The 27722-nt window shown below is 39.7% G+C and overlaps 1 protein-coding gene across 1 annotated transcript in view; it reads right to left on the reverse strand.

Moving 5' to 3' along the window:
• Positions 1-24688, reverse strand: part of LOC144524170 (ecto-NOX disulfide-thiol exchanger 2-like) — a 184358-nt gene extending 159670 nt beyond the window's left edge. Inside the window, exons 1-2 of the mRNA XM_078260239.1 lie at positions 24521-24688; positions 22234-22296 (exon numbers count right to left, since the gene is read on the reverse strand). Of these exons, the coding sequence (XP_078116365.1) occupies positions 22234-22296; positions 24521-24542 (85 nt within the window). The 5' untranslated portion in view covers positions 24543-24688. The remainder of the gene's footprint in view (positions 1-22233; positions 22297-24520) is intronic.
• Positions 24689-27722: the final 3034 nt, after the last annotated feature.

A 27722-nucleotide genomic window follows, 5' to 3' on the forward strand; every position in this document is an offset into this window, starting at 1 on the left:
CGCCTTAAGTGGTGACCACTGAGGTGGGGAGGAGGGATTCTTTCTCCACATATATTTTTCCTGTTGGTTACAGATTGAGACAGGAAGCCCACCGCGCAATTATTATGCTCTGATATAGCTGTAATTCACTTGTAATGTGAATACAGTGGATTAATGCCCCCTTTCTCGTCCTCATATTGTTAAGTTTCAAAGGTCTGAGCAAGTCTCCTCTTTCAGATGTGTTCAGGGTTAATATGAGACTTTCTAAGCATCTGACAGCTCATCTCTTCAAAGGCTTTTGCCAGATAGTAGCTCTGCGGTGGGATTTGAACAGCAAACTCCCTACAGGAGCAAGTCTGCCATGGATTGGGCACATCTCTCGTCTCAGCACTGGTCTGTTTACCTGCAGGCTACATGTCTGACTGGAGGAGTCGATGGCAGTCTGGAAACAAGGTCCTCACTTTAACAACAAACAAGTACTGAATGAACAGCTATATCAATTTGACTGAATAAAACATTGACATCCTGGGGTTTTACTTTGATGGCAAACACTGTCAAATCTGTGTGTACTTCTCTAAAACATAAATATCAACTATGTATTCAAAACTATTATTCATTGTTGCCTTTTTTCCATTTAATTGTGGCTGAAACAAACCAATAATGAAAATGTAATTATAGTACAATATCAAAGCCAATCCTAATGTAGAGTATTTATGTCATTACTCTTCAGCTGTTGGCCCACAGAGATACTTCCTGCATGCAATCATATTTAGTTAATTATCATTACTCCTCTCTAGAGCTGTGTGATTGGACATAAGGAGCTCCTGACAGATGCCACAGCCCCCAAATGTCTGATAACTATGGTGACGGCTTGCCCTTGCCACATCCTCATTAAGAAAGTACAGGACAAAGAGCAAGTTGGGTAAACAAGCAGAATCCTTTCTATTATTGGCTGTGGGCTCCCCTGCCACACCACCATTAATTAGCTGGTCTTACAGAGTGATAGGATGAGAGAAAACAACAAGCCATGTGCCAGAATCTTCTGCCTGGAGGCCTGACTTTTTAATTAGTTAGGCATGTCTCATGAAGCTACAACATTTATTCCCATATTTAATTATTACTGTCATGTCAAAACATGTCCAAAATTGACCAATTTGAGGAAATAACTGCATTTAGTACAACCAAGCAATCAACTGAGAGGTGTGACTGTTCTGGAGACTGTTGCAAACAATACAGTGATGGCATTGTAATATTCTCTAAAGGTAAACTTAGACTTGAAAAAAAATCTTCAAACGTCACAGTGCTTAACCTGCAGACATTTATTGCCCAACTGTAGATCGCCCCTTGCAGCAAAAACAAGATGGGTGAAAGTGCACAAAACAGCAGTTGGTGGACCAAACCAGAGAAGAGTCAACAGCCATGCTACTGGCTCTGTGATGCTTTAAGCTGAATGCTAAAATTAGCATGCTAACATGCTCAATGGCAATGCTAACATGCTGATGTTTAGCATGTTCATCATCTTATTTTGACATGTTAGCGTGCTTATTAACTGCTTTACTTATGGAATAAGTCCCTTTTTTCACCTAAACGTATTCAGCATCTGTGAATCAAAAGCACCTAGATGTAACAAAACTAACAAACTAAAGGCATATTCACACAGCAAGGGTTGCAATATGCAATGCACGTTGGTCAATGTAGTATTTACCCCTCTTAAAACCCCAGTGGCATTGTACTAAGCAGCACCAACTTAGCAGCAATGCTATTTGTCTACCTTATAGTTCAAGCGGTGGTCAACATCGATTGGCCCACAATGGTCAACACAGCTCAGGTCAAGTTGATCAAATTTTATCTTTGGGCGCACCCCAGTTCGGCTCGGTGCACCAGTGCAGAGCTGTCACAACAAACCACATATACCCCACAGCAAAACCATGATACACAGAGCTTATAACATGACCCCTAGGCACCCCCTCAACCCATTTCATTACACTGCTTCCGTAGATACCGGTCCCTGGCCTGGAAACGGGGATGCTATGGGAGGAGTTTTGTTCCCTCTACCATAGCTGCACTCAACAAAATACACAGATAAATATGATGTGTGTAGGTTCTGTATGTATCTGATGTCTCTCATGTTATCGTCTTGTGATGTACAATGTATTTATGTGAGGCCCTGTACAGACAGTGGCAACAAATTTCCTTGGTAAAGGACAATAAGGAATATATCTAATACGACAAGCCCTGCGCAAAAGCTGCTTTTCTGCGACAATGTAAATATTCTATAAATAAATAAATAATTGTATAATAATAATTTACCCTAATGCAGTATATAACAGCAGTATATGGGAAAGCAGATACACTTCTTTGTCCTCGATGGTATGTAATCTTGTAAAGTATGAACGGTCCGTGTGTGTGTGTGTGTGTGTGTGTGTGTGTGTGTGTGTGTGTGTGTGTGTGAGAACAAAATCTTTTTGTTAAGCCTGGGTGAAACCATTCCTGATCACTTTAATTACTGAAATATGTAGTTTAATAACACCAAATCATAATTACCACCAGTTCAAATATTTATATAAATTCTGTCAACTCTGGCATCCAAAAGGTGATGGCTGGTTTCCAATTTGGCAAAACTATGTGGCCTCAGTAAATTACGCACGTTCATGTTGCTCTATCAAGAAAAGAAAAAAAAGGTAGTTATTACAAGTTATGTTAATAAATATGGACATTAATAAAACACCATATAATTGAGAATGTCTGCAGCCATGCAAAAAAAAGGACTGCAGAAAGAAACCTCTAGATAGTGTACACAAGTGTAAATGATAGGGGTTATTGCTGCCTTTAAGGCACATTGCCACAGAATTAAGGCACAGAAGGCATTCATTCTATTGATATGATGGTGTGTCATTCAATTACTCTCTCCTCAGGTCAGCAAGGAAAGTAAAATAAAAATAATCAATCACTGTCAGAAAGTCTATGAAATTATTTCATTACATTTAATAAACTACAGTACATTTCCTTCATTATTGATACCTACAATTAATGTCAGCTACGTTCTATTTGTTAGAAGCCCTCATTTTACAGCCAAAGTGGGCAAATGACCTGAAAACATAGCAAACATGATTTATATCAGTAATGTAATAAATCACTGTGGTTCTACTGGTCTCTAAACACCGCTGCTCTGGAGGTAACCCTCCTTATTATCCACATGTTCAATAGTTTGCCCCTTTGGAGCTCTGTTCCTTTTTGGTTTCATTTCTTCATGTAAAGTTTAGATACGGCTCAGGCTTATATACTATAAATGGTGATGATGATAAATAAACATGGCGGGCAGGATTTTATATGGCGGCTCAAAACTTTAAATGTAGGCTAGTTATTTAAAAATTACACCACAAGAATCCCATTTTCTAGCTTTTGGACAATCACCTGCTAAATCATTTAATATCTAAAACTAATACATCTTTGTCATTAAAGTCATAAAACACGACAAATGAGTCAGTCTTGAAAATAGTCTGCAATGATGAAATTGATATGACCCATGCAACTAACTTTAAAGGAATAGTTTGATGCTTTGGGAAATACACTTATTCGCTTTCTTGTGAGTTAGATGACAACAAATGATACCAATCGTCTGTCTGTACAGTAATATAAAGATACCACCAGCAGTCATTTAGCTTAGCTTAGCACAACTAGAATCGAGGGGAAACAACTAGCCTCTGTCTGTCTTTTCATCTAACTCTTAACAAGAAGGTAAATAAGCGGATTTCCCAAAATGTCTAACTATCCATCCATAGGACAAGCAAGGACAACCATGAGCTCTGTGACACTGCCAGCTACATGTATTGGCTGGATTGCTAAGTGGGAGTTCACAATCAGCGTGTGAGCATATGGTATGGAGTACACCACTAAGTATGCTATATATTTTATTCATCCTTTCACACCTTCTCTTTCCTTCCTCTTCCTCCTTCCTAAATTTAGAACGCTAAAAGATGGAGAGACATGCATTTAGGGGTCCACTACATTTAACTTATCAAAACAGGAGACACAAACATTTATTCCTACTGTAGGTGATTGATGTGAAGCTGTCACAATCTCAGCAGTTTGCTTTCCAATACAGTCATTACAGTATACAAACAAGCATATGGCAAGTTGAAGGTCATCTGCAGGACTCTGTGTGTGTGTGTGTGTACACTAAGCTTATTGAATGTAAGTAGTAGCTGTGTGTATAATACTGATGTACCATAGGGAGTAACCGAAAGCTGCAATATTAGGTTGAGAGTAAAAATGCGTGTGAATTGGCAAACCGTGCTCTGCCTTTTCCCACCAACAATTAGGCTTCTCTCTCTCTCTCTCTCTCTCTCTCTCTCTCTCTCTCTCTCTCTCTCTCTCTCTCTCTCTCTCTCTCTCTCTCAATGTACACACTACTGGGCTCTTTGTTTCCCCATTATCATCCACCACTTTGTGAAAACTTGCAAACTTTCTTATCTCAGAAAAAAATATCTTGGCAAAGCTTGCACACCACTGTTTTTTTCACATTCATAGAGTAGATCTATACACATTCACGTGGGCAGCACCGGCTCCGCATTGCAGCGGCCAATTGTGTGCTTTATTTTGATTTTTTTTTTTTTTTTCTTCTTTCTTTGCTATACCTTGTATATGATAGTCCCATGTAGCAGATGTCGTGCAGAGACAGAAGTAGAGTTTCAATAATGAGATCTTTGATGTGAATGCAAGGGACAGTGTTATATGATCGAGCTGAACTGAAACAATCTGCAGCTTTAAATATGTTATTGACTGAGTAAAAATGTGTCAGGACTATAGCAGAGCGTCCAAATCATCCAATTATGTTTGTACCATCTATTAAGTTGATATCCAATTAAGTGTATGAATCCTCTGCTCTGATTTTAACATTAAGAACTGAATTACTGTTGGCAAGGACACATAAATAGGCATCACTGAAAAATGAGATTCAAGCCTGTGCTCAATGCTGTTATAAAACTGATAAAGAGAAATAAGTATGCAGAGATTAGTATGAATAAGGAGATTGTTTGAGTCTGTTTATGGAGGCGAAATGCTTTTGCTTAAAGTACAAATCCCTCTGGAGGGAGCAATTTGGTTGCTGTTTGTATCCTGCTGTATTTGCATCGCCTTCAACACTTCATCCAATCAGACGATCCTGTGAACACCTACAGTGACATCACCCACTCCATATCTGCCAGCGGGAACGGCAGATATCGTTCTCAACCCCATCAGTAACTAAACTCCTCCACTCACAATCTGTTTTGTATTTAATAAATCAGCCCGGCAACACCCACATATTCCTGTGGCCTTCAGAAAGGGAATTTATCATTCAACTGTTGACCAAATCTGGCACACCCCGAGCTGTGCTGGCATCCGTCGGGGAGGTTACACACATACTGTTGATTTATTGGCATGATATACTGGACATAGCAAAATAAAATATGTTCCATGGGGCATAAGCCATTTATCTTGAAACTGTCACAAACCAATCTTCACCGCAAGGACAAGGAGAAATAGAAAAAAAATTGAAAACACAGTAGAAAGTTGACCAGGTAAGCAAAGCAGTGCCCTTAAGGCCTTCATACATTCAGGCATACAGATATCTTGAACTGAAACTGCTTTATACCTTTTCGTATAATCTAGCTTCATAATAAGTCTCTTTAGATAGCAAAATAAGTTCTTGAAGGAAAGGTTCCACTGACACCAAGGGCTGATGTCTTCAACAACACTGTAATCTACTACTGTATTTAGATGTTTCCAGATTTCATTTAGGCCAAGTGGATGGTGTGATTTCTGGATTTGGATGCCCGTTCTGCTGACAGGCGAGCCACAGCATACTCTTCTGGATCTCTTTTTCAGTCCAGAGTGCAGACCAACACCCTCAAGCCAACTCGTCGGGAGAAAGGGAACAGATTTCATCTAGCATATGGAATCTCAATGGGGGCCCGATAAAGCAGACCACTAGTATTGCCCTCTGTACCTGCAAAAAACAATTAATCCTCATTCTTTCCCGCCTTGGTGGCTCTTGTTTGGACCGGTGTCAGCAGCACAGAGAGACAAAGGATAAGGAGGGAAATCTGAAAAGATGCAGCAAGACTCTTTGGCTACTGTTCACATTGTTTTCTCCTGTGAACAAGGATATGCAATACCAGTATTTCTCTTGCAGAAAGAAAAGCCTGCTCACTCTGCCATAATAAAGAGCACAAGACAGAAATGGAGTGATAAAGGGGTCATCTCATACTGTGCCCGGCCATGTGCTCTGACCTCTCCATTCAGTTCAGATGGCCTCAGTTTTTATGAAGTACAACTCTGTGGATGACATTCCACTCAATGTCTTTCATCCTCCTAGCTTAGTCCTTGTCAGTGGCCTAGAGGTCGACCGATTAATCGGCCGGCTGGTATTTTTTTTACATAATCGGCATCGGCCAATATCCCAGTATATCAAGCCGATTAATAGGCAGGCGCATCTGCGGGCAGCCTAGTGTTAAAAACATGAATAGGCAAATTTTTTACAGCGCACCCAGACCAGCTGCCTCCAGCCCCTCCCCTCGTGAATTCTTCTGTGTGTCTCGCACAGTCACTTCAGGCCCAGATGCTACCGTTAGTAGTAGCATGTTGCTGGTGTTCTTGCCTTGGGATTAACTGTACTAATAAAACCGTACAAAACACCGCGGCCACACCGCTGTGGAAGCGCCCCGAATGTCATTTATCAAAGTCTGGTTGTTACCCCTGTCCGTGGCAGTTTCATCCACTCCTATAACGGAGCTAACTGGAGCTAACCGCTAACGGAGCTAACCGCTAACGGCACTAATCGTTGCTAACAGAGCCTTCAGTTCTCCGTGCCTGTATCCATTAACTGCATCTATGGACTCAAGCACAAATAAAACCCTTAATTTTATTAAATTTGCTGGACGAGTTTTAAATTACAACTAAGGGTTGTTTGAATGACAGAAATCTGCTCAGATAAGATCCTAATGAGTGCTTCAGGACATGTAACAGTAGGGTCCCCAAAACACAGATAAAACACTGAATGAACAATGATCTAACAAACAAGGTGAACAAGAATTGACTTTAGAGAGCCCTAGTCTGATTTGATTCAACAGGAGTTAGGAGGAAATAGTGTTGAGATTAATAACATGTCACTTTCTGTGAAGCTTGCAGATTTGTATTCTCAGAAGTTTAATAAATGCTGCTAAGTGCACTAAACTTTATTTTTTCATTGAAAAGTTTATTTGACAAAGTTTATTTTCTTCTTACCTTTCGTTTATATTTTTCATACATTATTTATACAATATACAGTATGTTTTTACATTATACATTTTTAATTGAAGTATACAAGTGTAGATTGGTGAAGTGTTCAATAAATGTTTCTATTATATAAAACAAGCACATATCGGCCAAAATAAATCGGCAGCATTTATCGGCCATCGGCTGACCCTGATTTCTAAAGATCGGCATCGGCCAGAGAAAACCCATATCGGTCGACCTCTACAGTGGCCAGCGCTTGTTGTTGTTGTTGCGCAGTACAACGAGAAGAGGGGCAAATGACTTATGAGATCCTGTGGCATATTTTTTATTTGATCCAAAGAAATTAGTCAGTTAATGCAGTTTTGAATGCACTTTGATTCAAGAGGATTTGGTAAAAACCCATCAGAAATGACTTACCTGGTCTTCATTTCAGAAAATAAGCCAAAGGTTTAATTGCCTTCAAAAGCACATATCATTCCAGTCAATGATGCTGGGCTTCAGTTCATTGGTGCTGAGTGATATCACAGTGACTCATTGCTCAACAGTGGTTTTTGCTCAGTAAAAGCTCACAAAAGGTAAGAAATAAATGCTGATGTCTCCCTGGTGCTCTCTCCTGTGCCGGTTCCCTACAAACTACCTCTGACAAACTGCACAACAGTCCCTGAAATATTACCCATAAAGCCCAATGCCACTATAAACCTGGAGCTGTCAGCTGATTTGTGAATCCAATTAGATTCCTCTCTGTAATGGGTGTGTTCAGTACCATGACGTAACTCAGCTGCTGCTGGCATCTGTCAACAAAGATTCAGCTTTCACAGCATCCGGGACGGATAGTTAAAATAACTTTATAGCATCACCTTTCAGATATTGCACATTACTCCATCAAATACATTTATCATGAGGACAAAAGTGCCATTCTGACATGAAAAACAGAAAGTACAGTATGGAAGCTATAAGAAAGTCATTACAAGCACAACACAACATGCGCATTTAACATAGAACTGTGTAGATGCTCTAGCCATGCTAGCTGTACGTCTTGAGAGATAGCAATCCCAGTCTGTCAGTCAGTCCATTTTTATCCGGACGGAAATATCTCAGCAACAATCGGATCCCCAAGACAAAAGGCGTATCTTATCTCATCTTATGCATAGCTATGACATTTTGACATTCAATGTGCCCTGAGGATGAACCCCACTGACTTTGGTGATACTGACTTTTACTGTAGCGCCACCAGCAGGTTAAAGTTTTCCTGTGAAATATCTCAACAGCTACTCGATGGATTGACACAAAATTTGTACAGACATCCATGGACCCCAGAGGATGAAGCCTACTGACGTCGGAGAGCCCGTCTTTTCCTCTTGCACCACTGTGAAGCTGACATTTGTGGTTTTAAGTGAAATGTCTCGACAAGTATTGGCTGGGTTGCAATGAAATTTGGTACACACATTCGTGTCCCCCTTAGGATGAACTGGAATCACTCTGGAGATCCTCTGACTTTCCATGTGGCACCATCATAAAGTCAATACTTTGGTTTGTGACTACATACCGGCAGAACTAACAACATTCCCATCAGCTATATATTCGCTGTACTTTTGAGTGTCATACTAACTACCAATTGTTAGCATGCTAACATGCTAAACTAAGATGGTGAACATGGTAAACATCATGCCTTCTTCTTCTTCATGCCATTGTGAGTATGTTAGAATGTCGACATTTAGCCAAAGTTCAGCCTCACAGAGCCACTGGCATGGCTGAAAAAAGTGTGGTGGCTCCCATCTTCTCATCTATGGACTGTTCTCTTTAATTATTTATTTATTTCTAAATGAACAATGGAATTTATTCATATTAAATTGCAACAGATGGGACTTACATTAAAAGGTCATTAAACACATTCACACCTTCCTGCATTCATGGCCCGAACACTGAGGTGCAGAAATATATGCAGTGGAGTTTGGCATGTGATAGTATGCTAAAATCAGTGGCTATGAAAATGGTGAGATGAGCGTTTGCTGACAGCACTGTGGGTGTGCAAACTGAAGGTACACAACAGTTGGCATCAGTTGACATCTGGGAAAGAGACAGGCTGCTGACAGGGAGATAATCTCCACCGGAGCTGCAGCACGGTGGAAGCTGTCCACTGAAGCTGTGATGCTCCATAGGGAGCAAGGACTCCAAGGTCTGCTTGGAGAGACTTTTAAAGAAACAGTAAAAATTGAGAAGCAAACTATATTCTAGTATTCCAGTCACTTAACATTGTCACACTAAAAGACATAAGGATAGCACATCCATCGAAGGGACTCACTGGTTAAATGAAATGCAGGCTATGCAGCTATGATGACTCAGATCCCATGGGCGTCTGTCACCTGCAGGAGGCCATTTTCAGGTCAGTTTGATGTAAAATTCTCAATGTGGTGAAATAAAAAGGAGAAAAAAACCTGAGTGTAGGACAAAAGGAGGGAAAGGACAGAGTCCTACTGTGTGTGTGTGTGTGTGTGTGTGTGTGTGTGTGTGTGTGTGTGTGTGTGTCATTGTTCATAAGCTTTCCTTTTGCCTCTGGAAAACGTTGAATAGATTATGTTTAGCTCTATTTCAGTTTGGCATAATTCATCCAATTAAATCCTGGTCCAATATAGAAACAGTGTGCTGCATTTGTATCATAGTTTGACTTATTTGTAACAGTGCCAAATGATGTCAAGACTTTGATGTTGTTGTTTTCTTCATCTTATTTCCTGCTGAGCTTGTGAAGGACTTGCCAAAAGGCCAAGTGCACAGAGGAAGACATTGACAGTTTCTCCACACACAGTAAGAGAGTAATTTCATTTTATTTATATTTCCTCAGGCTCAGAAAATAATCAGAGGGGGCATCTGAACTGTTTGAGACCTGTAGCCTGCAGCCTAAAGAGGGATTCAGTTTGGGCTGACCCAGGTGGAGGTCTCCTCAGCTCACAGACGAGGCCAAATCAATGAAGGGTGCAGTGAAACGCAGACAGCAAACCCCACCAGGAAGGTGTTTGGATGCACAGCCACATGCAGAGGAGGGATGTGAATGTAAATGAGGATTCACATGGCGAGAAGGCTACAAGGACTCACATAGGCATGAGAGGTGAATAAATGAGCCCTGACAGGAACCATAGGAGCTGATGTTGTTGCTTCCATCTTAATGTTATAATCGGTATTATCACAGTGGAACACTTTTGGAGTTACTGGGAAGTAGGGCTGGACAATGAAACAATCTCGATGATAACGATGTTTTTTCGAGCTAAAAATGTTTACAAAATCAAAAGAAATGTAGCCAAAACTGACTACTCACTTTAGTTTGCGGTTGCAGACACAAAAAAGGAAAACTTAATTGTAAGATGACTCTGTACGAGGAAAAGAGGGCTACTCCTAATTTTCTTATGCCAGTAGAGGGCACTACTGCTCTGTTGACCAATGGGTCATCTCATAATGTGCATGTGTAATCTGTCCTTAACAAAAATGCTGAATATCGTAAAGGCATGTTTTTTATTTTTATTTTATATGGTAATAAATAGAGGCACTATATTAAAACGTAAAGATATTTCTCGTCAAGGTGAAAAGTTGTCTCGCGATATCAGTACACAAGTGCAGAATTACGTCGGTGCAACCGTGGAACAATTCACGTTAAATCAAGCGGTGCCAAATTTCGGTACCTGAGAGCGTGTAGGCGTGAGCTTCTCTGTCCTCTCTGCATGTTTCACAGAAAGCAGGTCTCAACTCTGACACACACGCAGAGGTGCGGTGCAGACTGAGCGAACAACATCGCCTCGGCAGCTTGTTTAAGTCAAATTGAGTCACGGCCATGCCGGTAAAACATTGCAAATTGTGGTTACCGTTTTTAAAACTTTATGCAGACAGCAGTTGTTGCAATATAATATAATAGCGAGACCTCGGTGCAGTTAACTTTGTACTGCCCTGGTCACAGGCTGCCAGGCTGAGGTTGTAGGGCAAGGCAAGGCAACTATTTCTAGCACATTTCAAGGCAATTCAAAACGGTTTACATAAAACATTAAAGAGCAATTGAATTAAAGACTATTTTTCCATGTCAACTGTCAGTAGGCAACTTTTCTGTAGCATTGCTAGCAAGTCTACTATATACGTATACTACAGGACGGTAATCCGTGAAGGAGGCATGACACAACTGTCCTTGGACAAAAATTGTAAAAATCTGGAAAAAAAAGTTTCAAAAAGTCACAAGGTGCTGATATGTGAGGAAAAAAAACTCACCACTGCACTGCAGGCCAGACACAAAGCTGAAGTTAGTTTTATAATCACCGATTGGACACGTGTTTTATCCAACTGAGTCTGCATGGAGTAGAAGTTAGTTTAAAGGATGTTGTATCTTTCTGTTGTATCAGTGGCTGTCACCACTTAACACCTCCGCTCACCAATTTCCTGGTGGAAACCCTGAGTATTACAGACTTGAGTGTAATAGACTGCTAAACGTGTACCAAACCACTCTTTGAAATTATAGTTTTTATGTGTACTATGTGATCTCCCCGATAAAACAAAATCTAAGAGAAAGAATGATCATAAACAGAGATATAGGACCGAGCAAACACTACCAGTATAAATAAGCACTGCCACAGAAGCAAACAACTGAAAAACAACTCCTCATTTTGTGATGATTAACCAAGAGAGCAAGCAAATTAGAGTGTGTAAGAAATAATACAAAGCGAAAATAAGAATATGGACAGGAGAAATTGCGTTCCTGATTGACTGATATATAGGCATACTGCTGACTTTAAGGTGTATTTTACTGGTCAGAAACAGACAGAGCAATGCATTAACAACTCAAATGAAAGCTGTTTTCCTCTTGAAATGTTACACCAGTGATGTATCACTTCCTTGTAAATGCTGACCACAATCCATTTAACAAGAAGACTTTAAAAAAAAAGCAACTGAACAACTTTTGGTCAGTGAAATGTGCTGAAATGCACAAAAATCCACAAAGTTATCAAAACAGCAGAAGTCTGACTCTGGCCAAGCTCTGTGCGGTAAACACTCAGGTACAGGGCTTCTTTTGAGTTCACACAGTGAGTCCTTCATCGCCGCTCTGTACGATATATGAGATAGACATTTACTGCGTTTATGAAAGGGTGTGCATAGTGGGGGTCTGTCAGAGTGAGAATGTTTACAGCAAACAGGGCACGAATTCCAATATATGATTCCCCGAAAAGACCCCTTAGGTGAATGGAAAATTACCAAGCCGCCATGAGATTCCATCATATTTTATTAATTTTAAAATAATTAAATCTGGAGTAGCTCTGATTCCACAAACAATCCATTATGATTTGACTTCCAGGAGGAACATAAAAATCCACTCTCATTCAGTGAAATGTATAGAGATATTATTCATTCAATACCTAGTCTGGCAATGGACGTACATTGTCAGGATAAAGCCTGACATCCGGCTGTGTGTTACCGCTCTTAAAATCCCTCCACTACAGGAAACAACAACCACCTCCAAGCTACACACTGAAAAGGGGTTTTAAAGAAAATTTAGATCGTGCAACAAGGCAGGCCTGCTTGGTTCTTTTGGTGAATGATTGTAACTGGCATAGATCTATCAGGAACGTGCTAGCATGTTTGCCCACCAGTTATGAATAAAGCTTATTACGCAGGGCAAGATAAGGAAACGGACGAAAAAATGCTGCTGGCCAGTTCTCCATCGTATAAGAATAATCAGAAACATACGTTACATATGACGCTACACTGGTAAGAGCAAATTACAGTTGACCATGTATCCAGTTTATTTAAATAGCTCACGTTATTGTTTTCGTTTATTGTATTGTTTTCTTTTCCGGAGAATTAGCCATTTCAGAGCTTGCCTCCCTGCACGCAAACATTCCACCAAAACAGGTTCCTTCCCAAGACTATTTGGCAGCGATGCTGTCGCTACGTCCAAAGCTTAGCGCCACCCAACAATTGTGACTGGTTTAAAGAAATGCAAACAAGCTAGAGTTTTTTTCGTATATCATAAAATGTAGATTGGGTTTAGCCAGACCTTACTCCAGTGCTAACACAGTGCCGTGGAGATGCCTGTCTGGCAATGCAAGACAATTCAATGTCAGACTGCCCCGAAAGACAAGAAGCACCTAGCACCCAGAGGGCTTTAGCCAGACTATTGATAATATGTTTGGTTCAAATGTCTGTATCCTCTTGGCATTATGGTTTGTTTTTTAATGTTCAAGCTATTTTTGAATCATGCAAGTGTTCATGTCCCTGTTCATTCTCAAGCCGCCCCTAGAGGCATCCTATGTCTATTATGTTGGAGACATGGTTGCTTTTCAGACAAGCAATCTCAGTGGAAGCTGCTTTTTCCTGGGCCAAACCATTGAACCACAGCCTCCGTGTTCCACCATTGTCTCTCCAGGGAAAATGTTTAACATATCAAGTCTTCAGGATAAGGCATGTTATTTAAACAACATTGTCAGTAAATGCATTAAACAGTATAAGAGAGGAGTCGAGTGATTCTTAGTAACCTTACTGGCCAATAATGTGTTTTTCATGAATTAAGGGGATTGGAAATATTCTGGCTAACTGAACTGAACTGGAACTATTACATTCTGCAAGAAATATTCACTAGTTTGACATAACTGTCGCTTTGGATAATATATAAAAGTAATACAATACAAAAATCTATCATTATTGTATCTATTATTAAAATCTATAATGAATACAGAAGAATGATGCCCCTTATGTGTAGGACAAGGGTTGAAAAAAATATAATAATATCACGATAGTTCAGGGTATATCTGCGATAATGATATTCTTGATGACAAATTACTAAACAATGTTTAATTATTAATTCCAAGAACATACAATTACAACAAGGAGTTGGAATATTGCCATTATCACGATATGATATTGCGCACCGAGTGTTGGATTTGTAAATTTCTGACTTTGGTCTAGTGGTTGTGCCAAAAAATACGCTTTGACACACATCAAGCACACTAACAGGGAAGTATAATAACTACATGTAAAGGATATCCTGTTACTTTTTGTTCAAGCACTTCACTGAGGCAATATCACCCTAAAACGGAGTATAACAATCTAATACAGTGGCACTTGTGTGGCTGTACTATTACATATAGCTAGTGGGGAATTCCGATTGTACTATGTGTCACTTTAGACCAGAGACATCAGCAGCAAGTAAATGTCAATCCGTTCGATTCACACCAACTCCAACCTCTGTTCCAGCCAAGGTGCTGAGAGGATAGGAAGCCAACAAACTGTCTTTAACACACCAAAGTGTCTTTTGGGTTGAAAAAGTTATAACAATAATATATATAACAATATATTATTGATCAATAAATCATCTCGATATTAGCTCAACTGTTTGAGGTACCTTACAGTATAGTGTTGTCATTACAAGGTTCCTCCATCAAAGAGTACTGAAAGGGATCTTTGTCAAAAATGTTTGTTTGTTCATGGAAAAAAAATTTTATATATATATATATAGTCCAAAATAGTGTTATTAGAGTTTATAAACTCTCAAATATCAATGATGTATCAACCTTAAAAAGGTCCTATATCTGTTAGGCTTTACTCAACAATAGTGTGAAGTAAATTTCACTATTTGTTTTATTTCCAGTTTAAAGTAGCCCATATGGTCTCACGTATACAGCAGTCTCCACCCACTGCACAGCAGCAGCAGTAGCAGTGGACACAAGCACAATCTGACATTGTGTGCTTCATCCTTAAAGTAATCCATCATAGCCTGTGTTGTGCTATTTCCAATTGTTTATCCTGGCATTGCCCGAAAGAGAAAAATGCCAGAATCACAGAAAAATCTCAGCATCACTTTGTGCCTTGAAAGAGGCCACTGTGCAGTGATGGCGATAGTCACAGTAATATTTTTTGCAGTCTTGCTGCTCCACTGACCACAACAGTTTTACCCGCACCTCCTTTACTTAAAAGGGCAGAGATGGGGGGGGGGAATAGATGTCCTGCATTGTAGTTCAGGTTTTCACATTTTTCTCAACAGCCACACAGAGGCCTATACTGACAGGCTGAGATGAATCCTGATATTGATGTAGCAGAATGAGGGCTTCTTTCTCAAGATGATATGTGAGAACAGAAATGAAAAATCTCCTGAGGTGTAATCACAGAGCTGCTCCCTGTTGAAGAGTCTAAACCTGCATCCAGCTTCTTCCATCTACTCATATCTCTATTTCCACCTTTCCCCTTTTTTTTTTTTTTTTTACCAAACTCCAATGTGTTCTTGTCATAAAGTTGCCTTTTCTATTCTGTCTTCTATCACTATTTTGAATCAGAACACTTCAAACTCCAAAGGGATTGTTTGCATACTAAGGGTGTCACGATTCTTCAATTCCACGATTCACGATTTGACTCGCAACTTTAAGGTCACAATTTGATTACATTTTCGATTTAAACCTTTTTTTTCTACAGGGATGCACCATGATTGAATGCACCATTAGTTTAATGACGTGTACCTGAAGGCACCATGGAGTTAGGGTTGGGTACCGAACCCTGTACCGACCGAATCACGTCGGTATTACCGATATTCACGTAAAACCAAATGGTGCCAAATGTTGGTACCTGAGAGCGCGTAAGCACAAGCTTATGTCCTCTCTGCATGTTGACAGAGAGCGGAGCTTCCACACACACACACACACACACACTTTTTACTTTTTAGTCTTTACATCAATGACCTTCCACAGTATTGTCATGGAGTAGAGGTACAACTATACGCCGACGACACTGTTCTATATACACATGCTAAATCAGATCAGCTGGCAGCTGAGAAACTAGCTAGTGCCCTGGATGGAGTGGTCGAATGGCTAGATCAATCTTGCCTCACCTTAAAAGTAAGCAAAACAAAAGGCATGTTCTTTTCCAAAACCAAGCTTCACACTGCAGATGTAAACATGTGTATTAAGGGTGAACAAATTGAGACTGTCACTGAATTTAAATATCTAGGTGTTGTACTGGACTCAAATCTCAATTTCAAAAAACATATTTAGAAAATGACTAATATTATTAAATACATGGCAAATTTTAGACAGATTAGATCTTCTCTTTCTACAGAGGCTGCAAAGACATTTCTCCATGCTCTCATTTTCTCGCACATTTCATACTGTATTACCTGTTGGGGGCAGGCAAGTCCAACAACAATAAAGTCCTTAGAATCCTTGTACAAACAGGTTTTGAAAGTATTCGACAAAAAGCCATTAAAGGTATCACCATTGTGGGATACTATACAAACAATTTACTTACTTTTGAACATTTTAGAGTGTTTCATTTGTGTACAGTCTACAAAATCCGAAATGGCTTGGCTCCTACCTGTTTGTGCAAATTTGTCACTTACTGTGCGGCTGGTTCTGTAAGGTCTACTAGAATAGCTTCCATACATAACTGCAATGTACCCTTTCGTTCTTCAGCCTTTGGGCAGGCAGCTTTCTCTTTCAAAGCCCTTAACCAATGGAATACTATCCCGGACAATGTAAAAAGCTGTGGTTTGTTTAGTAGCTTCAAAGCTAATCTAAAAAAAATCAATACTGCAGACCATAAAATACAAACAGTAACTGTTAGTTAATCATTCCTCACAACTGTTGGTATTGCTTGTCTCTCGAACGCGGCTGACTGTGTGTGTGTGTGTGTGTGTGTGTGTGTGTGAGATATGAAATGTAAAATATTGTTATTTGTTACATGTTTGTTTTTTTTACTCATTAAGCGATGTTTCAATTTTTAAAATGTTGTATTTGTGTTTTTCGAGGGACTGCAGATGTAAATTAGCCAAAGGCTAACTCTGGTGCAATGCATTAAATGTTCACATTCATGTTTTAATTGCACATTGTCCCTTTTATAAAGAAACTGAAACACAAACACACACACACACACACACACACACACACACAGTCCTGCAGATGACCTTCAACTTGCCATATGCTTGTTTGTATACCACTCCCTCCAGGATTTCACAGCCTTTTTTATAGATTGTTGCGTCCCAAAATGCCTGATTTCGCAGGAGCTTTTGTAAAAAAAAATGTGATAAAAGATGCAATGTCTTTTGTACGTTTGCTGCAATGAAGTTGCAGGAGACAGTGAAAGTTGCGATTTTTTTTTTTTTTTTTTAGTTTTTTAAAAATAAAAAGGAAACTTGTTTTGGGGAGAATAAAATTACTCTGGGCTGAGATTTCCTAGTAATCTTACCAAAAAGGCTCAGGATGCTATAAATGTTGGTATAATATGAAAATGGCTGGTGGATTTAAGACAAAAAATAATAATTTATTGAATGAATCAAATTTGAACATATGTGTCAGTGGCTTGTTGATCTTTACATTGCTAGTTATTTTCCTATCCTGGCCTGGGACACACATTCATACGGTTTGATAAAGTACTGACTTTAACTTATCATTGCACTTATAATAACGAGCGTAGCTGTCCTCAATTTAGGTCATCGTGTCGTCTCATCTCCTTTTTCTCCTGCATCCACCGTGTGTGTTGTGTGTTTGTGTGTGTGTGTGTGTGTGTGTGTGTGTGTGTAAGCTTCAGTCACGGGGGGAACAGAGCTGCAGCCTCACCCTCTGCAATGGTGTCATGTCAGTCAACCAGTGTATTTCTTCCTAATTTCCCTCTCCAAAATCCCTTCAGAAGAGTAATCACAGCGCTTACTTGCTTTGGTTTTCGTAAAGCATTAAAGTTCAACAAAAACTGGTTCACATAAGAAAATTTTCATTTTTATTTTCTTTGTAGATGCACTCCTCTACAAAATCACCTCAGTAGTTGAGAATGATTTAGTATTTCTAAATAGGGCTATTTATGTCCTCTTGTAAAAATTAGTCTTTTTTCATATCGCAATATATATCACAGGGAAAAAAAATATCGCAATGTAAGTTTTTTCCAATATCGTGCAGGCCTATTGACTTTACAACCTGTACAGCTACAACAATCTAATCCAACCTTGTTGCCATTTTTGTGCCAACATTTCTGGTGCCATTTTTCACAGATATAGCTATTTTTTATAGTAAGATGACATCCCAATTTTAAATAATTTGGAGGAAAGAGGTGGACAGTGATTTAGAGGTATAAAAGCTGCAAGGAAATCTTACATACCCATACTGTCAGAAACATCAAGCAAACAGATGAAGATTTGCAATATCTCTTTCAAGCTTTGTAATTTCCTCAGGTTTTCTATACTGGCTTTTTGATTATAGATTGAGAAGAGCTGAAAACTGAGAAAATACACTGAGCAAAATGTGTCACAAAGGTGCTGATTTATTTTTATGGTACTGTTATAGTTTTGCTATAGACCTTTTTCACAGCAGACATGTTGCCATGTCATAGAAGGAAAAGCACAGGCGTATTCAAAACCATTAATGATGGCTGCATTCCACTTAGGAGAGGCCCTGGTATTGTTCATGCTGACTCACTGAAATAGCTTACTGGGACACTTGATGGAACTGAGCTATCATTAAGGTTATCAATTTCAGCTGTGCTTTTCCTACTAAGACAAGTCAAAATGTCTGCTGTGAAAAAGGGCTATACTGAACTGCATTATATTATTTATATGACTTTATAATATCTTTGCTCTGCTGTATACAGTATGTAAAAGAAAATACTGCATACACCTTTTAATATGATGCAGTCCAGTACAGCAACAATTCAAAATGAACATGTTTTACAAAGGGTAACATTTATTAGAACTGTTAAATGTAATTTGGAAATACAGAAAAGTATTAAAACAGCATTAAGATCCACAGTGGGAATGAATTTAAACATTTACAATTCTACCCATGCAGCAATTTCTCTAATTATAATACACTGGGGTAGCAACAACTGTTGTTGTATTGTACGGCCCCTCAGAGCTATTCATCTGAATATTTCACTTTTCATTATTGCTTTCATTATTTATTCTTACTTATTCAGTCGTTTGATAAATAACTTGCCAGTCAATAAAAGACGATGTTTTAAATTTCTGGGGAGTGGAAGAATTCCCAGTTTGTCCAAATAAAAACTATTCTACCATTTATTGATGCTCCAAAGGACTGTCAAATCACACTTCACAAAAGCAATTGCTGCAGCATAATATATTGCGTCTATTTACTTTAGTGTCTCCATATTTGCATATAATTTCCACTGGGAAAGCGTGACAATTGGTGAAGTATAGACATTATTCTTTTTCATAGCATCCTTAAAAAGGCTTTAGACAGGCTAAAAAAAAAAAAGGCTTCCACATGCTCAACTAGTACAAAGTAAAAAAGCTCCATTCATTCATTATAATTGGTTACATTTTGAGACTTTGTGATGGTGGCAGTTACATTGCCTTCACATGATTAGGCAGAGCTCAGAAACCTGGTCAAAATCAGCGTGTTAGCCCAGAAATCTTGTCCACAGCTACCTTTTAAATGTGTATCTGCAATCAGCAGATGTCTGTGCTTCCTTCTGTGGTGACTTTTTTCATGAAGTTGATTACAGCGCTTTCCTACAGCTTTCTGCTAGCCCGTTATTTCTAGACTGCAAGAATACAGGTGGCAATGACTACAATACAATGTCTAGAGAACGGTTGCCAACTTGCCTTCATTAATAATTGAGCATGTCAGTTAATTTCCAAACTAATTAGCACCATTATCTATGGCACCCTACCACAATGTACCATGTGGGTTAAAGCGAAAACAAGGACAACTACATGATTTACAGTACTTGTTGAAAACTTTGAAACTACATGAGACCACAACATAGATGCAATCAAAGCCTCTCACACCGCCCACAGTCAGCCAGGAAAGAGCAACCCATCAACAATGTTGCCAGCAGTGTGAATGCACAATGACAGCGCTCAATAGCACAGCTGTTTACTGCAGTGGTAGTACTTGTGGAAAAGCAACATTATGCACCAAATTATGATGTAAACGTGTCTCTCTCAGTGTAACAAGGACATTACACTACCCTACAAGTTGAAAAAAAAAAAAACACAATTTTCCAAACAATTGCTTTTGTGGGTGTAACAACAGACGTGCATGAGGTGCGCAAATACAAGTGGTGCAGAGTGAAGATTAAAAACTCATTTAGTGCCAAACAAGCCATGAACATGCTTTACTGCCTCAACCAAAATAAACATGTTTTCTTTCACCTGTTTTTGCAGGAAGGCACATCTATCATTGTCTTTCTGAAACGAAGACTTGGATAAGAAGCTGTTTAGGGACTCTCATAAGCTCCTTGTCAGGTTGCCTGCTCAAAAGAGAAGTATGTCTTTGGATGCAAAAGGGGTTCAAACTGCATGTATCAATGCTGGCTTCACATGTATAAAATGCATTATGAAAATGTATTCTCGAGAAGCAAATTTGATGAAGGTTCTGAGATACAGTATTCCTCAGATACTGCTTTAAATAATTACCCTCCGCCTTGAGGGGGAAACCCACTGAGAGAGCATAGAAAGTAATAGAAAGTAAGAGAAAAGCAATAACCGTATGGTGACCATACACCAGTCAACATTTCAGGTTGACCAAAGCCCTATTCACATGGGATTTATTACCTGGTGACCTCTAGTCATTTGTAATAATCATAGAGGTTGTCTGTGATCTTAATCGCGTGCAAATTGGCCATGTCCGTAATTTGTCAAGTTAAAATTCCCCTGCAAACGACCTACCATATTTCGCCAAACACTGAGGTTCTGTGATAATATTAGTCCCGTGTGAATCGACATGTCTGGGATTTGGCGGGGTCATTTTTTCAAGGTTTTTGTTTCCTGTGCGCCTTTTTATCCCTCTTGCGAAGACGGATATGGGATTGCGGGGGGCTGCAGACGCCGCCTTTCATGGCCAACCTACTCTGGACCACTGCTCGACCGGAGACCTCTGTCGCCGAGTCAAAACGCTCCACACGGCTTCGTCCGAGGGCTGACTGTGATGCTGTGTGGGTGCCATCATGGCAGGGAAAGGGTATGCGCCTTTGGTAACCTCTCCCTGACCTGGCCCCAAAAGATACGGAACCCTGACCTAAGTGCGGTGCAGCAGCCTCGTCCTGGCCGTCCTCCGCACGCTTCCAGGTACCCAACTCTCAGGTACAGATATGTTAGTAAATTCGAGTAAAAGCAGGTTTCGCTTATCCCGTACGAATGCCCCACATGAAACTCAGAGTGTGTGTGTGTGTGTGTGTGTGTGTGTGTGTGTGTGTGGGGGGGGGGGGGTAATTTGACAGAGATCTTGAACACATCTTTATACCAGCTCTACTATGTTGAAGCTAAAACAAACAAATTGCTACAATAGTCATACACAGTGACAAGACGTGGCTTATCTGTGTCTTTAAGAAACTCATTGGAGACCATAAGAAAAAGTAATACGGTCTAAAGCACACCATCTGAAAGCATCATTTATTTAGCTTCACCCTTTGGCTCTTGATAACAGCACTGGCAAAACTCCTCATAGACTGGCCCACAGAAAGACTCTCTGCCTTTCAGCGGCGCACTCTCCTGAATCCTCCATTCTCAAAAAGTGATATTGCCAGCGGTACTCACAGAAGGGGAGCTTCCTTTATCTCTGACTCATATTTTCACATTTCATTGTGCTGCCTCTTTTCCTCATAGCCATGTTTTACTAGATGCACACTTACTGCTGAATTGTTAGCAAAACTGAGCTTACGTTTTACTCATTTAAAAGTGAGATTTACTTAAAGCTGACATCTCTCTCCACACTACAATATCTCACTCTGCTTCAGTTGTGCTTCAATTTAGCTATACTAGCACCATTATCCTGGGGCCACTGCAAAAGCAAAACAAAGCAGATCCAGTAGTTTGTCTCTCTCTCTCTCTCTCTCTCTCTCTCTCTCTCTCTCTTTCAATCTCTCGCTCTCTCTCTGTATTTCTGTAAACCCCTCCCTTCTAAAGGCAATTCAACAATGTCCTGCTCATTGATCAGAGAGAGGATCGGTGCAGGGTGGAGGTAAATGGCTGTCACAGGGAATGATAGACCTTAACTCAACCATGGTCACTCCTGAGGCCACTCAGCCTCCACTTACAGTGATGGATGCCAGGATGTCGCCCATCACATTCTGGGGAGTGGGGAAGACTTTGTTCCATCGCTAGAGGAGTCAGGAAACATTAACATAAGACAACGGTTTTAGAAATTACTTGAACTGCTTTTCCCTGATGTGAACTGATGACAGGGTTGAAGTTAAACACAACTTTGCTTTGATGTATTCAGCATTTATTTTTCAATCTGAATGTAGCTAAAATGATTAGTCAATTAATCTTGTAGCCAATCTACAGAAAATTAATAGGCAACAATAAAAAATAAAAAAAATATGCCCAAATAAATGACTTCTTTTCTTTGTTTGATATTATAGTGAACATCTTTGGGTTCTGGACAGTTTGTCAGACAATTGTCACCATGGGGGCTGGGCCTTTTCCACCATTTTCTGACACTTTATAGACTACACAATTAAACAGCTACTCCACCAATGTAGTAGTGCACCTCTAAAGTTGGATGACTTGCAAAAGACACATAAAAAGATCTAAATCAAAGCAGCATAGGCCGATATAGCCCGACTTTTAGTCGTTAGTACAGATACTGGATCATACATTTCCCATAATGCAATCGGTAGCATATTTTCATAACACGCTACCTGCCTGGTAAAGGACAGTGTCTTTCATACTCCATTCCCCCAGTTAGTAATGCAGGCTTTCTGATAAAAACATAGTCTCCAGTCCAAGCCAAAGGTGAGCTATCCCTGATTTGACAAAGCTCCCCCAGAGCCACAGAAGACACTATATTGTTTCCCCAGGCTTAGTAGAACTTATCATCCTTATCATAATGAAACATGTATCTGCTAAATACAGTATCAAAGGGGCGACCTCTAGCTCACCTGGTAGAGCCCCATGTAGGCTCAGTCTTTGGCAGTGGCCTGGGATCAAATCCAACCCCTGTAATCCCCTCTCTCTCCCCTCTGTCCTGTCATTCTTCAGCTGCTCTAATGAAGGCAATAAAAGCCCTAAAAATATAATCTTGTAAAAATACAGCATAGCATACAACAGGTCAGCAGGATGACTGACTTAACTGCACAGCTGTGTGTACAGAGCTTTTCCCTCAGAAAATGTTTGCTTGCATACTATTCTCAACACTTACGCTTGCTAGTTACTGGGGGAAATAATCATAAAATTATGAACACTTATCCATCATTAGACTGGCTGTAAGAGACATGGAGTAAGTACTTAATGAATCATAGCTAAATAAACTGGAGGCAGCTTAAACGGTGAGCAAAGTGTTTTTGGATTGTATGATTCTCCAATTGCTCAGTGACCGTGGTAAACTCTTTAATTTGACTACAGTTAAAGGATTACAAAGAAATTAGAAAATAAATGCAAGGAAAATACAAAGTCAGTGGCACTCCACTTAAAACCTAGATTACTTTAATCCAGCAGGCATCTAAATGCTGAGCTCAGTAGTTTCCAAAGTGTGCTCTGGAGGCCAACAGTGTTCCTCCCCAGAAATAATTGTTTCTCAATGCCCATTGCTAGCCTACGTAGTGAAAGAATTATCTTGTAGGATACTTGTTTTCAAGAAATTGGAGTGTCCCAAAAAAAAAAGGGAAAGCTGGGGATCACTCAGCCATGCACGCCTATCAGATTTGTGGCTGGAGAGTCTGATAAAGTTAACTTATTTATCCATATCCAAGCCAAATCAAATGGTTTTTCAACAGTTCACACTTCCCCATGTTCCCCGGTTGCTCACAGGATGTGAAAAGAGATAAGGGAATCGACATTATAAAGTCAAATGAGCAGGATGGATTTCATTAGTAAACTAATCCTGTCATAAAGTTTTAGAGGGTTCATGGAGCAAGTTTAAATATAGCCTTTACCAGAGAAAAATCGCATTTTAAATATCACGAATTAAGTCAGGGTAAGGTGGTGTTTGGCTACTCAAGATTTATTAAAACACATGGTAAATGACTGTAGAAATGTCAGTATTGTAGGCTAATATTATAGTCAATAGGGATGATTTTAAGTGCGCTGAATTAAGAGATTATTGAGAACAACAGTGCAACAACGGATACTGTCCAACTTTACAACAATAAATTATTTATGAAACAGAAATTTTATTACAATGCTTGCTAAAATACAACCGTCACGTTATAACAAAATAAACTGTTGGGTTCCTTCCCGGGGAACAGAGGAAAAATGCCATATAAAGCGACGAAGTTTCTATAAAGTCAGTATTTACCGGATATCGACATAGAAATAGGCTACAATGTATCTTTCTGTGTAACGTTAACGTGTGATGCTGTGAGGTTAGTTAGACCAGCCTACCGGTGTACTGCAGGAGAAACATTGTCCTCTGTCGCTGATTTTTAAGATTAAACAATCCCACCGAAGATAAAGTCTTTCAGTCTGAAATAAATCCTTCAAATCGGGGACTTTTCTCGGCTGTTACGTTGCGCTGCGGTAGAAAAGACGCTGCTCTCGTACTGTACCGAACGTCTGCCAGCCAACGATGAGTGGTTGTCACCTGCCCCAACAGTCACAGCATGCTCTATGCTAGCCTACTGTCAAGTTGGCAAACGGTATAAAATAATTTCCGGTTGTTACTTTCAAAACAAATCCCACTGCGTTTTATTCAGACTGCAACACGCTTATCTGATTTTGAAGCGTAAATGACAATAGGGGTTTGTTAATAACTACAACAAGCATTGTTTCTTCAGGGAGTTCCGCTATATTAACCTGACTTGAATGCTTACTTACTTTTCTTCATCTTTAAATAGACTGTACTTTTAAATTGAAGGCAGATGCACATCATTTCCTGTGTTGCAGATTGTAGTAGGTGTAAATATTCCCATGGGTGCAATGTACCATGGAGTGAAGTGAATTGCAGAGTGCAGTTCTTCACACTTGATAGGCTTTAATGAATACAATGACTAAAACTGTGTGTGTGTGTGTGTGTGTGTGTGTGTGTGTGAGAGAGAGAGACTGAATGAACACCGGAAAACGGATAACAGCAGTCGTCTGTGAACACCAGACCCAAAAGATCACAGTAGCCCTAATAAACAAACAAATAATTCAAAATTTGAAATGTTCCTCAAAAATTGGCAATGAGTAAAAGTTGTTTGACTCAAGGTCCACTCACGAGGTTTTTCTGGAGCTTTCAGACACACCTCACAGTATTCCTCAGTGGATGGCGTATACCCAGTTGTCATGTGGTAGAAATCTCCTGAAAAAGCTAGTAAGTGGAAGAATTTCACATTAACTACTAACTACTACTTAAGAAGAGACCATACTTAATGCCATCAAACAATAAAACTGGAAAAAAAAATCACAGAGTCCCTAAATATCTGACATAAATATAGAGAAAATACATCAGTTACTATTTTTCTGAAGAAAATAATATTTATTGTGTTTTCTAAGGGTGTGATAATTTGCAAGACATAGTCTGAAGACACTATGGTACATAGGATAATTGGGTTGTTTGTCTCTGTCCTCATTAGCACTCATTAACCTAGTTCAGACCAAGATTGGAGGAGATGTAGGCATCTATGTTTGTGAAGCATGAGGAATGGGGGCCATGAAAACTGTATTTTCAATAGGTGAATATGTGTTCATTATGTTACCTTTTGTCTACTTGGTATTTTGGTATCTGAACTTAAAGTTTACACTTTCCTACGTTGAGGATTTTTATTTCACATGATTAACATTACAGCCTCCATTGAAGTCAGATTCTGGCTGGTGAAAGTGCTCCTCCTGCACCCAAACTGTCCCTGTGCTCCACCATCAACGTCTGGCTGGCTCTTTGCCTAATATCACTGAGACGTGGGAAACGGTTCTCTGAGCACCTGAGCAACACATGTTAACCAAATATGTTATCTCCTTCCAGTTAGTTTAACATCATCTTTCCTCAGTGTCCCATTGCATGTACTGTATATTTGCTTGTGGCCATTATGCACCATCAGTTTTGGTTTTTGGGAGAAGCTTTTGTGGATTGTTCCATCACCAAAATAGCAGCAGGAAAGGAACAGCAATTTAGTCTGACAATTATTCTCAGATCAAAGTTGTTTTGGCGGGGGTGATAGTTATATTTCTGAAGGCAGTGAAGGGGTTGTGTTGGTTGATATGTGCCCTGCCAAATTACACACCATTTACAAACCCTGCAGGGTGGGTGACATAATGTGAAAGCCTTTCAAAGTAAAAAGTTAGATGACTGCTTGGGCAACGTATGACCCGCAGTTTTCTCTTTACCCGGTCTGAAATGGTGTTTTGTTCCAAAGTGATGACACAAATGTCTCATTGAAAAATGATTTTGAAATGCTGTCTCTTCACCCTGGAACTACAAAAAAGGTCAGAGATAAAAAGAATGCCAGACATATCCTAAAGTGGAAAATAATTAGGCACACAAGGCATCCATCATTCCCAGCAAAGTGTTCTCAGCATTGATTTTGAAACAACTTTGACGTAATTGCGAAAACAAATGAGGCATACGCTGTTCACGGAGCACTAATGTTGATTTCTCTATCTGCACATCCATTTTCTGGATATGGAAATGATATGTTTAGAGCCAGTCTGATTATATGTCAGAGCAACACTGCATATAAAATACATTAAAGTAAAAAAAAAAAAAAGACCTGATGTATGAATACATTAAAAGTCTATGCTTTACCATAGCCCTTTTGTGTGCTATACACAGTGCATAAAGGGTAAAATAAAATAAGAACAGGGCTTAACTGGTATTTTTCTAAGCTGTATTAGAACTTGTTGACCTTTTCATGTTTGTAAATTTAATGTTTAGATCAACTAGTAGACCGTGCTGGCTCAGAATCTTTTGGGCTTCAAAGAGCTAATGAAGAGCAGTTGAAATTTGTAGGAGATAAGTGTACGCATATGAGGTAAGGGCCTTTATTAAAGTGCTCATATTATACTCATTTTCGGGTTCATAATTGTATTTAAAGGTTGTACTAGAATAGGTTTACATGGTTTAATTTTCAAAAAACACATTGCTGCAGCTCCTCTTTTCACCCTGTGTGTTGAGCTCTCTGTTTTAGCTACAGAGTGAAACATCTCACCTCTGTACCATCTTTGTTGGGAGTCGCACATGCGCAGTACCTAGATAAGCACTGCTAGCTAGTCAGTTGCAAAATATGAGGGCATGCACAGTGGCTCAGTTGGTAGCACTCCTGCCTCACAGCAAGTTGGCACTGCAGAGTTCAATCACTGGTCTGGGCAGAGTTCAATCCCCAGTCCGGGCAGGGCCTGTCTGTGTGGAGTTTGCGTGTTCTCCCTGTGTTTCCTTCAGGTGCTCCAGTTTCCTCCCACCATAAAGACATGCATGCTAGGTAACTAGGACTACAGATGAAAATTAGCTGACTGGCTAACACTGGCGCATTTACAGAAATGTTGATTAATGTGCATTGTCCATGATAACAGCTAGGCAAGCATTATAATGTGTGTTACAAAGTGACACACGTTCGTCACGGAAATAAAGGCTGGACTACAATGGAGCAGTTTGTGAACAATTACATTTTTA

The sequence above is a fragment of the Sander vitreus genome, chromosome 10, assembly GCF_031162955.1.
Source record: "Sander vitreus isolate 19-12246 chromosome 10, sanVit1, whole genome shotgun sequence".
In the NCBI taxonomy this organism is placed as follows: Eukaryota; Metazoa; Chordata; class Actinopteri; order Perciformes; family Percidae; genus Sander; species Sander vitreus.